At 44.8% G+C, this 15,664-nt stretch overlaps 1 protein-coding gene across 1 annotated transcript; it reads left to right on the top strand.

The window, feature by feature from the left end:
* Positions 1-6,635: 6,635 nt before the first annotated feature.
* On the top strand, positions 6,636-14,816 carry LOC137383639 (tripartite motif-containing protein 3-like). The gene is made up of 2 exons (XM_068056793.1): positions 6,636-6,688; positions 12,912-14,816. Exon 2 carries the CDS (start codon positions 12,933-12,935, stop codon positions 14,037-14,039), a length of 1,107 nt encoding a protein of 368 aa, XP_067912894.1. The 5' UTR covers positions 6,636-6,688; positions 12,912-12,932; the 3' UTR covers positions 14,040-14,816.
* The last annotated feature ends 848 nt before the right edge of the window (positions 14,817-15,664 follow it).

The raw sequence follows: 15,664 nt of genomic DNA, 5'->3' as shown, positions 1-15,664 counted from the left end.
TTACACCATCAGCAGTTTGTAAGTCAGAAGAGATTGTGGGATGAGGGAGAAGCGGAACGAGAGCAGGAGGATTCTGTATTGGAATACCCTCATCATTGATCCCGCCTGCCCCACAAGTGGTCACGGTTTCAGCGATTCCCCTTCCCATGATGGACAGCACTGTCTCTTCCACAGGCATTAAAATATGCAGACATGCTTGTCCTCCTCTAGTTCTTTACTGCTCCCTTCTGTTATGATCCACTATCCCCTACAAGAAAGCGGGAAGTGTGTCATTGAGTGTCCTTCAATCTGTTTGGGTGATGTGGCTGTCATGATCGAATAGCTGGCAGTATGTAGAAGCTACGAGTGTGAAGCTTGCAGCAGTGCTTAGTGTGAGGGTGAGGTAAAGCATATGAATTGAAGGGTTAAGTACTGACTAATCGAGATTGTTGGTAAATAGGTGATCGGAGTGTAGAGAATCGAGAGTGGATGAGGCTAGTGGTGCAATTGCTAGGATATGCTATTTGAAGATGAACTCACTCACCTTGGTAACTCATGTCAGATAGATTTCTTCAAGAATTGCATCTATGTTTTGGAGCAACACTCAACATTGACCCCACTCCTACTTCTTCCCACTGCCTTCTAAGGACATGGCTGGAGGGCCTCCTGCCCCCCTATGGGTACAGGACATCTTTCCTTCTTTCCATCTCTTCTATCAAAACCTCCAGCGTAGTGTCAGAAAACCTTGGTGCACAGTCTCTCACGTTCAGTCATTTCTCAAAGCAACAGAACACAGATTCACTTTGATAAGAATTCCACCGCTTCTTGCAGCCACAATATACATCCCTTTTTAAATTGTGCAGGCTATTTTAAGTAGCGCTAAGCACTTGTGCCATCTGGCTCCCTGCTGATGCGTGCAGTCAGTGAAGCACTGAAGGGGAGCACTGACTGCATGCAGCAATCATGTAAAGAGTCAGGCAGCACCAATTGTTTCAACGAATGAATGGGCAATGAGTTAATTGCATACCGCGATCCCCATGCCCATTTCCGGGTTTAGCCAATCTAACACCAATGAAGGCTGATCAACATCAAGACAAATTAGATCCTTAAAACAAATTCAGTCAAAAAACCCTAGGCAAAGGGGATTATCCCAACAAACAGCAGGAAATGTTTCTGACTGCCATCAAATAGCTGCTACATGGCTGAGCCCCTGAAGTCCTCTTCTCTGTCCTGCTCAGAAGTTCTTGCCCTCCAATGGGCTCTCTCCTGCACTGTCCATGGTGCTGCTCAGTCATGGTGGGTGTTCCACCACATTCAAGCCTATTGGCTCACTATATACGCCATGCAGTGTGTCCATGGTTGTGTTGGTGCTTGAAAGGGATGGAGTATCTGAAAGTGCATCCTTGGGCAGATTATCCTCCTCCAAGGTGTTTTCAGTAGGAAACTTGCTGCTGAGAAGGATCTCAAGGAAAGAGAAAAGAGACAAGAGTTAGGATGGCACTGAGGCTGAGTATTAGCAGGTGACAGTCCTGAGAATGCAGAATGAACTCATGAAGCTTGTTGAACATTTACCAAAGTGAATGAAAGGTTACAAGTAACATGTTGACTCCTCTTTCAGATAAGTCCCAGTCTCGTCTTCCCTGTCGTTCATGGCATTGCCTCGGCCACTAATCTCGGGAGTGATTCACCGCTCGGTTAAGACTATGTTGGCAGGTACTCCTGATCTCTCCACAGATGCTGCCAGACCTGCTGAGTATTTCCAGCATTTCTTGTTTTTACTCCTGATCTAGTCTTGCTTCTCTCAAGTATGTGCTGATGTTCTGTCTTGTCCTGCAGAATGAGAGGATGAGAGTTAATGAGTGGCTTTTGAAAAGGTAAGTGGAGATATATGGGGCCTGTGTTTATAGTGCATATGCCAAGACCTAGAGAAGAAACAAGATGGAATGAGAATGGGAAGGTAATGAATGTAAAGCCAAATGGGAAGAATGTGGTGAGGAAGGAATACTGGGAGAACTTGGTGGTTGTGTAAGTCCTTGCTTTTGAGACATGAATAGTGATTGTGTGGTGTATGAATGGGGCAAAGGAAGAGGGGAGTGTGTTTGAAATAAGGAAGAGAGCTGTTGCATTGTGCCTTTGAAAGATATATTGAAAGGCAGGAAATTGTTAAAAGTGCTGGGAGAGGATACGAAAGGAGTGTTGTAAGGTGTTGTCGAGAGAGAGAGGTGAAGAGCTGCACTCACCCTTGCTACCTTGTGAGATCATACAGCCTATTTCTACACAGAAGCCAGGTCCTTGGAATGAAGCTTCTGGCACTAATCTTCTCATTGTCTCTGTCTAGGCCTGCGGAATTGTGGCTCTAGAGATGCTCCTCTGGCTTTGGGGAGATAGCATCTCTGTCCTTTCTCTGACTTCCCCCACCAGACCCTCCAGGGAGGCATCAGAAAGATTTGTTGCTGCAAAAATAATTCTCTTCACACTATTGCAAACAAGAAAGACATCAGGGAATGCAACCTGAATTTAAAGAAGCCCTAGGAGGTCCAATGTAAATTACACAGACTAAATGGGTGGGCTACCCATTCCCCATCATGGTCAGCTGAGCAGCCTATAAACTTTTTTTTATTCATTCATGGGATGTGAGCGTTGCTGACAAGGCCAGCATTTGTTGTCCATCCCTAATTGGCCTTCAGGAAAGTGGTGGTGATCTGCCTTCTTGAACCATGGGTGGCACAGTGGCGCAGTGGTTAGCACCGCAGCCTCACAGCTCCAGCGACCCAGGTTCAATTCTGGGTACTGCCTGTGCGGAGTTTGCAAGTTCTTCCTGTGTCTGCATGGGTTTTCGCCAGGTGCTCCGGTTTCCTCCCACCACCAAAGACTTGCAGGTTAATAGGTAAATTGGCCATTATAAATTGCCCCTAGTATAGTAGGTGGTAGGGGAATACAGGGATAGGTGGGGATATGGTAGGAATATGGGATTAGTGTAGGATTAGTACTTGTAGGATTAGTACTTAGGCAGCACTTAAAGCAGCCAGAAGTACTGCACAAAGAACAGCTAGGCGTTGCGCAACACCTATGCAGTCATACTCAGCTGGCCTCAGACACCGGAAACATCAGAGGAATGTATGATGGCATGAAGAGAGCTCTTGGGCCAACCATCAAGAAGATCACCCCCCTCAAATCTAAATCGGGGGACATAATCACTGACCAACGCAAACAGATGGACCGCTGGGTTGAGCACTACCTAGAACTGTACTCCAGGGAGAATGCTGTCACTGAGACTGCCCTCAATGCAGCCCAGCCTCTACCAGTCATGGATGAGCTGGACATACAGCCAACCAAATCGGAACTCAGTGATGCCATTGATTCCCTAGCCAGCGGAAAAGCCCCTGGAAAGGACAGCATTACCCCTGAAATAATCAAGAGTGCCAAGCCTGCTATACTCTCAGCACTACATGAACTGCTATGCCTGTGCTGGGACGAGGGAGCAGTACCCCAGGACATGCGCGATGCCAACATCATCACCCTCTATAAAAACAAAGGTGACCGCGGTGACTGCAACAACTACCGTGGAATCTCCCTGCTCAGCATAGTGGGGAAAGTCTTTGCTCGAGTCGCTCTGAACAGGCTCCAGAAGCTGGCCGAGCGCGTCTACCCTGAGGCACAGTGTGGCTTTCGTGCAGAGAGATCGACTATTGACATGCTGTTCTCCCTTCGTCAGATACAGGAGAAATGCCGTGAACAGCAGATGCCCCTCTACATTGCTTTCATTGATCTCACCAAAGCCTTTGACCTCGTCAGCAGACGTGGTCTCTTCAGACTACTAGAAAAGATCGGATGTCCACCAAAGCTACTAAGTATCATCACCTCATTCCATGACAATATGAAAGGCACAATTCAACATGGTGGCTCCTCATCAGAGCCCTTTCCTATCCTGAGTGGTGTGAAACAGGGCTGTGTTCTCGCACCCACACTTTTTGGGATTTTCTTCTCCCTGCTGCTTTCACATGCGTTCAAATCCTCTGAAGAAGGAATTTTCCTCCACACAAGATCAGGGGGCAGGTTGTTCAACCTTGCCCGTCTAAGAGCGAAGTCCAAAGTACGGAAAGTCCTCATCAGAGAACTCCTCTTTGCTGACGATGCTGCTTTAACATCTCACACTGAAGAATGCCTGCAGAGTCTCATCGACAGGTTTGCGTCTGCCTGCAATGAATTTGGCCTAACCATCAGCCTCAAGAAAACGAACATCATGGGGCAGGATGTCAGAAATGCTCCATCCATCAATATTGGCGACCACGCTCTGGAAGTGGTTCAAGAGTTCACCTACCTAGGCTCAACTATCACCAGTAACCTGTCTCTAGATGCAGAAATCAACAAGCGCATGGGTAAGGCTTCCACTGCTATGTTCAGACTGGCCAAGAGAGTGTGGGAAAATGGCGCACTGACACGGAACACAAAAGTCCGAGTGTATCAGGCCTGTGTCCTCAGTACCTTGCTCTACGGCAGCGAGGCCTGGACAACGTATGCCAGCCAAGAGCGACGTCTCAATTCATTCCATCTTCGCTGCCTTCGGAGAATACTTGGCATCAGGTGGCAGGACTATATCTCCAACACAGAAGTCCTTGAAGCGGCCAACATCCCCAGCTTATACACACTACTGAGTCAGCGGCGCTTGAGATGGCTTGGCCATGTGAGCCGCATGGAAGATGGCAGGATCCCCAAAGACACATTGTACAGCGAGCTCGCCACTGGTATCAGACCCACCGGCCGTCCATGTCTCCGTTATAAAGACGTCTGCAAACGCGACATGAAATCGTGTGACATTGATCACAAGTCGTGGGAGTCAGTTGCCAGCATTCGCCAGAGCTGGCGGGCAGCCATAAAGACAGGGCTAAATTGTGGCGAGTCGAAGAGACTTAGTAGTTGGCAGGAAAAAAGACAGAGGCGCAAGGGGAGAGCCAACTGTGCAACAGCCCCAACAAACAAATTTCTCTGCAGCACCTGTGGAAGAGCCTGTTACTCCAGAATTGGCCTTTATAGCCACTCCAGGCGCTGCTTCACAAACCACTGACCACCTCCAGGCGCGTATCCATTGTCTCTCAAGATAAGGAGGCCCAAAAGAAAGAAAGAGTATAAATGGGTGGTTGATGGTCGGCATAGGCTCGGTGGGCCGAAGCACCTGTTTCAGTGCTGTATCTCCAAAAAAAAACACTGCAGTCCATGTGCTGTAGGTACACCCACAGTGCTGTTGGAAAGGGAGTTCCAGGATTTTGACCCAGCAACAGTGAAGGAACAGTGATATGGCTCCAAGACAGGGTAATGTGTGACTAGGAGGGAGCTTGAAAGTGGTGGTGGTGTTCCCATGCGTCTGCTGCCCTTGTACTTCTAAGTGGTAGAGGTTGCAGGTTTGAAAGGCGCGATTGAGCCTCCTGAGGCTCAGATGCCTGTATTCCCCGTGCACCTACCATTAAATCTGGACTGGCCCGTTAGATCACAGTCAATTGCCTCTTTAACAAACTTAAGTACCTGTCAATTGCTCATTTTTAAAACGCGTGCAGCATTCCCACACATCCTCTCGTCCACCATTCGTAATATTCGGCCAAGGCGAGATGATGTCAGGGGGCCATGCCGATACCATCCCATGCAATTTTACAGCTCCTCCCCCAACCTCGTCTCCGTTGCCATCTGCTTCTGCATCGTTAAACCCGGCTTATATTTTTCTTCAGTTGCTATGGTAGAATTTCTGGCCTAGGCTTTTTGCTGAAGTGAAACGGACTTCTCAGGCATAAATCAAGCATAGCCAATCAGGAAATGATTTGTGAGCCCCTCCAAATTGTCCATTGCGAATGCCATTGGCCATAAAATACATCCAGCCAACAAATGGGCGGCAATATTATAATCAAATGTAAATACTGGTGCATTCTTGGCATCCAATGCTGCTCAGACTGGTGCTATTGGAGGGTGGGTGTTAAGGATGGAAGAGGCTTGACAACTGCTTTTTTTTTTCAATAAAAATAACTTTTTGTTACTTTGCCCCCTCTTCTCAGATTGCCAAACAGATTACACTATGGCCAAAGGCAAAGAACTGCCACGGGTTTCTGTTCATTCATAGGCTCCAATCAGGGTCCTAGGCAATGGCTAAAGAGTTCACCAAAATTATTTAAATGATCCTGACCCCCAGACAGCCAGAAGATCCCGGCTGTTCTTCTACTCCATGCCTCCTCTGACAGCCTTGATGTGATCAGGAACTTCTCATGCAGGATAAGTAATAAATGCACATCCCAGTCTGAGCCACTGCCCTTTCCTGATTTCTAATGTTTGATAGCTTACAGCCAGCTACCTGGCAACTGTAAGCTGTTTCTGTGGTGTCACATATGCTATCTAATGAGTGTTTTTTAAAATTGTATACATCGTTTATATGACTAGGATGGCGGGATCTAATCTAAGATTGAAAGTATCAGAGGTCTGGGCAGCCCACAAAACAATTTTCACTCAAGTTTTCAGTTACTCGGAAGCTCATTTTCATGCTGCTGATGTAAATCAGTTTGAAAGCACTTTGGTAACTGCTGTTCTGTCACTAACAACAAACAGCCAAAACTGCTCTCCCTGACTGCTTTATTAGAACATTTTAGTTACAACCTACCAAGTCCTTACCTGGATATTGTCCATTGCACAGAGAAACACTCGTCAGATAACACTCCTGGAGCTTTGCATGGTAAGTATTACCTGTTGTAATGTTACCTTTTTATTGAATCAAATGTGAAGGCATTTAGAGGGTAAGACCTAGACGGGTAGTTTGGAGGCAATAAAAAGAGTAAAATTGAATGTTTAGGCTTATTGTCACAATCCTGTCCCAGAAAATGAACACTCAAATTTTCCCCCAAGTCAGCTGCCAGTCCTGATTGCTTCCCATCTGCAAGAAAATGGGGGCAGAGGGCCATGACCAAACTGTCCATATGATTTCTCCCTTTTGTGCCTCTAACCCACTACCAGAAAAGTGGTGGTATTAGCAGCAGAGTGGTATTCCACAAGTGGACATCACATAGAGTAGGCCGTTTTTGGTGAACTTTGTGCATAGAACCATAGAAAAATTACAGCACAGGAGGAGGCCAATCAGCCCATCATGTCCACGCCATCTGAAACATCTAGCTGCCCAATCTAATCCCACTTTTTGCATCTTTCTGGAACTTTCATAAGAGAGAAATGTTTGGTTATTTTATCTCTGAAGCTTCACTGAAGAGTTTTATTGTCCTTTAAAGTAGTTTCTAACAAAATTAAATGTTGGAGTGGGGAGATGGATTTCCCCATGAACATCGCTCTCTTTCTATGTTATAAAGAACAGGAGGGTGCAGATCTGGAAAAAAATAGAACAGAGGACATTGAAGATTTTCTTTAGAGTTCTTGGCTCATCAATGTCTCAGAAGGCGGAATGTCTCCCAGGAAGCTACTGAGAAGTTATGCTAGGTGCTAGCCAAAGACCTGTAGCCCACGCCTACAAGGAGCACACATTGTCTGTAACAGTAACAGTGACCACTGTCTTGAATTTGTTTGTCACTGGATCTTTCCAGGTAGCTTTAGGACACGGTTTCACAATAGTCAATCTGCAGCTCACAGCTGTATAAAGTCACTGCTACTCTTTTCAGAAGAGCCTCCTAGTTTATTAATGGAACCCACACAACAAAAAGTGCCAGCAGTGCAATCCTGCAGGGTTCCCACAGATTTGGGGAGCAACTGGCTTTATGTATGTGGCCTTGAAAAAACCCTATGACGACCCCTGTCAACTTCATTAATAGCAAGTGAATTCATTTGATTGGAATCATATTAGGTGGATGTTAATCAACTTATTTTTAATACCCACCACCCAGGCCACTGTCACGACATTATTATGTGACAACTCACTATGTCAACTTGCTGAATCAAGTGCACAGACTGGGGTGCTAGATCAGTAATCAGGGATATTCTCTGTAGTCTTGGCTGTTGATTCCCTTACAAAATCAATTGATATCGCAAGAATCATGGGACTCCAGGAAGTCTTGTTTCAGGTGCGTGGACAAATTTGCTGGAGCTCGACAGTGCACCCTAGCAAGAACTCCTGCTCATCATATGTTGGCTTCATGCTTCCCAAGCAGAAAATGATGAAGCGTAAGAACAGGATGAAGCCCCTCCTATCTCATGTCATGAGGTTGCCCAGAAGGGGCAGGAGGTGGCACAAGAAGTTAACCAATTTGCAGCTCGAGAAAGGAAGCAGAAATTTATTTCTGACTGCTTTCAATGAATAAAACAAATGTGGCAAAATACAAAATCCTCTTTCAGCTTGCTCCATCCCACCAATAGACTCAAGAAAACCTATATTTCCAAATATCAAGAACAGAAAAATCACATTCTAACAGTCAAGGTACTTAGTGCACTAACTTGCATATGTACAGAACAATAAACTGTGAAGTTCATTGGGATGAAACAATTTGTATTTTACTTAACCATCTTCAAAATGGCTCCATCAACCAATCAATCAATAGTTGAGCTCCTAACCTACATCTCTGAGGTGCTCCTTGAGCAAAATATGTTGTCCCTCACAGACAGCTGTTTCACTGAGACAAATTATCAGTGGAACTGCTGCTGGAGGACCATCAACTCGGTGAAAGACGCACTTTGGTCTGTCCCAAACATGCTGGTCTTCCAGTGCAAAGAACTGTCGACGACTGAGTGTTGCAGACTGGCACATTCCAAGGTCCAGGACTACATGAACAAAGAACAAAGAACAGTACAGCACAGGAACAGGCCATTTGGCCCTCCAAGCCTGCGCCGATCTTGATGCCTGCCTAAACTAACACCTTCTGCACTTCCGGGGCCCATATCCCTCTATTCCTTTCCTATTCATGTATTTGTTGAGATGTCTCTTAAACGTCGCTATCGTATCTGCTTCCACCACCTCCCCTGGCAGCAAGTTCCAGGCACTCACCACCCTCTGTGTAAAAAACTTGCCTCGCACATCCCCTCCAAACTTTGCCCCTCGCACCTTAAAGCGATGTCCCCTAGTAACTGACTCTTCCACCCTGGGAAAAAGCTTCTGACGATCCACCCTGTCCATGCCGCTCATAACTTCGTAAACCTCTATCGTGTCGCCCCTCCACCTCCGTCGTTCCAGTGAAAACAATCCGAGTTTTTCCAACCTCTCCTCATAGCTAATGCCCTCCAGACCAGGCAACATCCTGGTAAACCTCCTCTGTACCCTCTCCAAAGCCTCCACGTCCTTCTGGACGTGTGGTGACCAGAATTGCACACAATATTCTAAGTGTGGCCGAACTAAGGTTCTGTACAGCTACAACATGACTTGCCAATTTTTATACTCTATGCCCCAACTGATGAAGGCAAGCATGCCGTATGCCTTCTTGACTACCTTATCCACCTGTGTTGCCACTTTCAGTGACCTGTGGACCTGTACGCCCAGATCTCTCTGCCTGTCAATACTCCTAAGGGTTCTGCCATTTACTGTATACCTCCCACCTGCATTAGACCTTCCAAAATGCATTACCTCACATTTGTCCAGATTAAACTCCATCTGCCATTTCTCCGCCCAAGTCTCCAACCGATCTATATCCTGCTGTATCCTCTGACAATCCTCATCATTATCCGCAACTCCACCAACCTTTGTGTCGTCCGCAAACTTACTAATCAGACCAGCTACATTTTCCTCCAAATCATTTATATATACTACAAACAGCAAAGGTCCCAGCACTGAACCCTGCGGAACACCACTAGTCACATCCCTCCATTCAGAAAAACACCCATCCACTGATACCCTCTGTCTTCGATGACCGAGCCAGTTCTGTATCCATCTTGCCAGCTCACCTCTGATCCCGTGTGACTTCACCTTTTGTACCAGTCTGCCATGCGGGACCTTGTCAAAGGCTTTACTAAAGTCCATATAGATAACATCCACTGACCTTCCTTCATCAATCATCTTCGTCACTTCCTCAAAAAACTCAATCAAATTAGTAAGACACGACCTCCCCTTCACAAAACCATGCTGTCTCTCGCTAATAAGTTTGTTTGTTTCCAAATGGGAGTAAATCCTGTCCCGAATAATCCTCTCTAATAGTTTCCCTACCACTGACGTAAGGCTCACCGGCCTATAATTTCCTGGATTATCCTTGCCACCTTTCTTAAACAAAGGAACATTGGCTATTCTCCAGTCCTCTGGGACCTCACCTGGAGCCAATGAGAATGCAAAGATTTCTGTCAAGGCCCCAGCAATTTCTTCCCTTGCCTCCCTCAGTATTCTAGGGTAGATCCCATCAGGCCCTGGGGACTTATCTACCTTAATGTTTTGCAAGACACCCAATACCTCCTCCTTTTTGACAATGAGATGACTGAGACTATCTGCACTCCCTTCCCGAGGCTCATCATCCACCAAGTCCTTCTCTTTGGTGAATACTGATGCAAAGTACTCATTTCGCACCTCGCCCATTTCCTCTGGCTCCACACATAGATTCCCATCTCTGTCCTTGAGTGGGTCAATCCTTTCCCTGGTTACCCTCTTGCTCTTTATATATGTATAAAAAGCCTTGGGATTTTCCTTAATCCTGTTTGCCAATGACTTTTCATGACCCCTTTTAGCCCTCCTAACTCCTTGCTTAAGTTCCTTCCTACTGTCTTTATAGTCCTCAAGTGCTTCGTCTGTTCCTAGCCTTCCAGCCCTTACAAATGCTTCCTTTTTCTTTTTGACTAGGCTCACAATATCCCGTGTTATCCAAGCTTCCCGAAACTTGCCAAACTTGTCTTTCTTCCTCAAAGGAACATGCTGGTCCTGGATTCTAATCAGCAGACATTTGAAAGACTCCCACATGTCAGATGTTGATCTACCCTCAAACAGCCGCCCCCAATCTAAATTCTTCAGTTCCTGCCTAATATTGTTATAATTAGCCTTCCCCCAATTTAGCACCTTCACCCGAGGACTACTCTTATCCTTATCCACAATTACCTTAAAACTTATGGAATTATGGTCACTGTACCCGAAATGCTCCCCCACTGAAACTTCGACCACCTGGCCGGGCTCATTCCCCCATACCAGGTCCAGAATGACCCCATCCCTAGTTGGACTATCTACATACTGTTTCAAGAAGCCATCCTGGATGCTCCTCACAAACTCTGCCCCATCCAAGCCCCTAGCACTAAGTGAGTCCCAGTCAATATAGGGGAAGTTAAAATTACCCACCACCACAACCCTGTTACCTTTACATCTTTCCAAAATCTGTCTACATATCTAATCCTCTACCTTCCGCTGGCTGTTGGGAGGCCTGCAGTAAACCCCCAACATCATGACTGCACCCTTCCTATTCCTGAGCTCCACCCATATTGCTTCGCTGCATGACCCCTCCGATGTGTCCTCCCGCAGTACAGCTGTGATATTCTCCTTAACCAGTAATGCAACTCCCCCACCCCTTTTACATCCCCCTCTATCTCGCCTGAAGCTTCTAAAGCCTGGAACATTTAGCTGCCAATCCTGCCCTTCCCTCAACCAAGTCTCTGTAATAGCGACAACATCATATTTCCAAGTACTAATCCAAGCTCTAAGTTCATCTGCCTTACCTGTTATACTTCTCGCATTGAAACAAATGCACTTCAGACCACCAGTCCCGCTGTGCTCAGCAACATCTCCCTGCCTGCTCTTCCTCTTAGTCCTACTGGCCTTATTTACTATGTCCTCCTCATTTATTTCACTAGCTGTCCTACTGCTCTGGTTCCCACCCCCCTGCCACACTAGTTTAAACCCTCCCGAGTGACACGAGCAAACCTTGCAGCCAGGATATTAGTGCCCCTCCAGTTTAGATGCAACCCGTCCTTCTTGTACAGGTCCCATCTGTCCCTGAAGAGAGCCCAATGGTCCAGATATCTGAAACCCTCCCTCCTACACCAGCTGTTCAGCCACGTGGTTAGCTGCACTATCTTCCTATTTCTAGCCTCACTGGCACGTGGCACAGGGAGTAATCCAGAGATTACAACCCTAGAGGTCCTGTTTTTTTAACTTACTACCTAACTCCCTAAACTCCCCCTGCAGGACCTCATCACTCTTCCTGCCTATGTCGTTGGTACCAATGTGTACCACGACCTCTGGCTGTTCACCCTCCCCCTTTAGAATGCCCTCTGTCCGTTCAGAGACATCCTGAGGGCGCATTAAAGCTTGGGGCAGCCGCCGCAAAGGCTCAATGGAGAAAGGCCACTGTGCAAGGCCCTCCCACTACAGTATAATGAGGGGCTGGAAACCATGTAAAACCCCTCAGGCTGTACGCGTCACAGAATGTTTGACATAAAATGTAAATGTACATTGTAAATATAACCTGTAATAGCAAGTGTAGTAAGGCACCTCATGTACAGTTTTGAAAGAAACTGATCTGTGTAGCGCTTTATGTAATGTCCAATTTGGATTATGTAATTTTTTTAAAACAAATTTTATGAATAAGGTATATTTTTGGAAAGAAAAGAATTATCAGTGGAACCGTCTCAGCCAGCCACCTCTCAATCTCAAAGTGCATTGAAAGTAATTTTTTGCAGAGTGGAAAAATGTCTTGTTATTCTCATTTGCATTTCATACATGGCGAGTTCCCAGTTTTACAATGTCAGGGAAGGTGCCACGTAGTAATGATGGAATTTTCTGCAGGGAGGAAAAACAAACGGAAGGTGGCATCAATATGGATCACTCTCACACATTACCCAGCAGCCAGTCATAGATTTTGGATCAGCAGTTTGCCTAAAAATACCCTTACAAAGAGAAGGAAATACTGGGCAAAATCATTTTTATAAATGCTCTATTAAGTCGAACATATACTTTTAAAGCCTTAAGTTGGAATAGCATGTGAAAATGTACTTGATTACTATATCTATTCTTACCCAGGTCTAGTGTGAAAACATTCTAAAACAGGTCCTTTTTTAATTTTCAGGTTTGAAACAAATCAATTAGAATGGAGTATTCCTTAGAAACCTCAAAACGCAAAGAAGAACTATTGCGGACAATGTACAACCTTCAGGTCAAATCGGGGAACACTTTGCAAAAGACAAGCCCATTACTAAACTGCCACAGAGGAATGGGTATGGTAACCATGCAGCATGTGAATCATCTGTCACAAAAAGCATCACAGATCTGTCAGGATCTTGAAAATATTGAAAATCTGGTTCGTTTTCGTCAGAATCAGCTCATGTATAAAATCGCAAACCCAGGTGGTGACAGTTCAAATGGTTTGAGTGGTATCCATTGTTGTCGAGATGGCACCATTTATATTGTCAGTGTCAGCTCCCCATGGGTCCATGTATTAAATCGATCTGGTCAGATATTCCAATCACTGCACTGTGTTCAGAACCAGGGAAGAAGTAAAGAGCCCTTTCTACCAGAAGATGTAACTCTGACTAGGACTGGAATGGTGGCAGTTACTGATATGGTGGGTGGAGTCATTCGGATCTTCAATCCCCATTCCAAATTCTCAGAAGGTGAATGGATAAAAATTGGGAAAATTGTTTGCCCCAGAGGCATTGGAGTAGACCCTTCTGGGAAGCTCCTGGTGACTGATTATACAGAAGGCAAAGTTCATATTTTTGCCATAGACCACACCTTCAAGCTGCTGAATGTTCAGACCATCACAGGTCTAAGAGGCCCCAGATACATATGTTCAACATATGATGGTGGAATAGTTGTAAGTGAAGAATGTGATGATGTGAAGGTGTATGGAAGCAACCTAAAACTAATGTACTCACTCAGCACAAAATACTGCCACAAATTTGGTAACCCTGCCGGGATGTGCGTTGATACAGAAGGGAACATAATGGTAGTGGATGAGCAGAAAAGAAATGTGATGCTGTTTCCAAAGTGTGGATCTCCTGTCTGCATTGTGTCTGCAGGCCTCAAGAAGCCTACTACTTTGGCTTGCTCTAGCTATGGTCTAGTGTTTGTTATGGACACTGGAGACAACTGCATAAAAGTCTTCAAGTACAGAGTAACTCCACACTATGGTTCAGCGAAAATTGGCCCATCCAGCTATAGGCCTCATATAATGCCAAAAGAAAAGGATGGATAGATGCCAGAAAGTTTTGTAAACATGAAGAAACATATGCAATGAAGTATTTCAGACCTGGTTCCTATAACTACTTATTCCAGGGCAATATTAAAAGCCAAATCTGTTGGCATGGACCCGATGGGTTAAATGGCCTCCTTCTCTGTCACAATGACTCTAATGACTCTACTTTAAAAAAAATTGAGACACACATTAGAATGATGAAACCAAATCTTATGTAAAATAATTATCAGTAAAAGTCAAGCAATCAACAAATCAATCTTTGATAAAGTATTTTTCTGCATGTGAAGGGCTCCCTTCCTGATTTCTAAACAACGATCCTTGTGATACTTTGAACAACATTTCTTGAAGTGTCCATGTTTGCACTACATGCTCCAATTCCCATGCCTCATTCAATTAAATCACAAAGATAATTTAGTTCTTACGTCAGTGTATGTTGACCTACAATCACACTTCAGAATGGTCTTTGTTGTGCCATGAATATAAAAAATTAGATTTCTCCACTGTTACCCAAGAAAATATTACATATTACAAATACTGACAAATCAGCTCCATAGCCATAATAGTTTATCCCAAAAGTATTGACATATTGCACTGAATTCTAGACAAGATTTCGATATACCATTATTGTCTTTCAGATGGATCAGCATTTATTATTGGGAGATCAGGATTAGCCTGATCCATTAGTAAAGAAGGCTTAAGAAAAGGGCATTATATCTGAATTGAGTATGTGAACAACTCACCTGATGCCATAGTAGGTTACGACAGTTAGTAACTGAGACGTACAGACCCAAGAAGGTCCAAGTTCGATCCCAGTCTGCTATATTAGTGTTGTCCAAAGCAGCAGTAACTGTGCTACAATTGCCAGCACTCCCTGGTTTAGGGAGTAGAACTTCAACCAGTGTTCCAGTGCTGATTATTATCCAGTGACCATGCTGGACATGTGTGTAGACATCAGATGAGGATAGATCAGGATGGGCAATGATGGTTTCACAAATGCTTTCTCAATGCTCACACATGAATTATAACCACCCAGGAGAGCGTCAACACCCTCAGGAAAGGAGAAGGGAGAAAATTACTGACAAAAATAAATTCAATAAAACTACGAGCGCTGGAACTGCACATCAGGTCAGTGAGCATTAGAAAAAAGATTTAACATTCGAATGGAAATCCTTAACTGCTTAGATTCATATATGAAAAATGGCTACTTGAATAAGGAGTAGAGGACGATCAGCTCCTGTCGAATCAGAGCCAAGGAGGGAGTCAACTCTCAGAAAAGGAAGGCGGCAAGGGCAAAAAATTTCAGAAAAAAAATGAAAAAATAAATTCTAAATATAATTGGATATAGTTAGCAGTGCATCAGTCACTTGATGAATCTAATTTTGTTCGGCAAGGCAGTTTACTGGATAAACAAATCATATTTATTGAAAAACTGATCTAAATAATTATTCTCATACTGGATTGCCATGGCTTCTGATCATGCAAAGACGTACCATTGTACCGTTCCAAAAAGCTCATACCAATTATATACTGATGCAAGTTTGTAAATCATTATAATACAATAATCAAGTCAGAATAAAGTAAAAAAGGGTTCTCATTACGTGGCTGATCCAGCAATTCTCTATTTT

The sequence above is a fragment of the Heterodontus francisci genome, chromosome 24 (genome assembly GCF_036365525.1).
Source record: "Heterodontus francisci isolate sHetFra1 chromosome 24, sHetFra1.hap1, whole genome shotgun sequence".
Taxonomy (NCBI): Eukaryota; Metazoa; Chordata; class Chondrichthyes; order Heterodontiformes; family Heterodontidae; genus Heterodontus; species Heterodontus francisci.
Note: the sequence above shows the minus strand (reverse complement) of the source record. Positions and strands in the feature narration are given on the sequence as shown.

What these genes read in the sequence shown, in the direction of transcription:
- LOC137383639 (XM_068056793.1), top strand. Translation starts at nt 12,933, where the DNA reads ATGGAGTATTCCTTAGAAACCTCAAAACGCAAAGAAGAACTATTGCGG.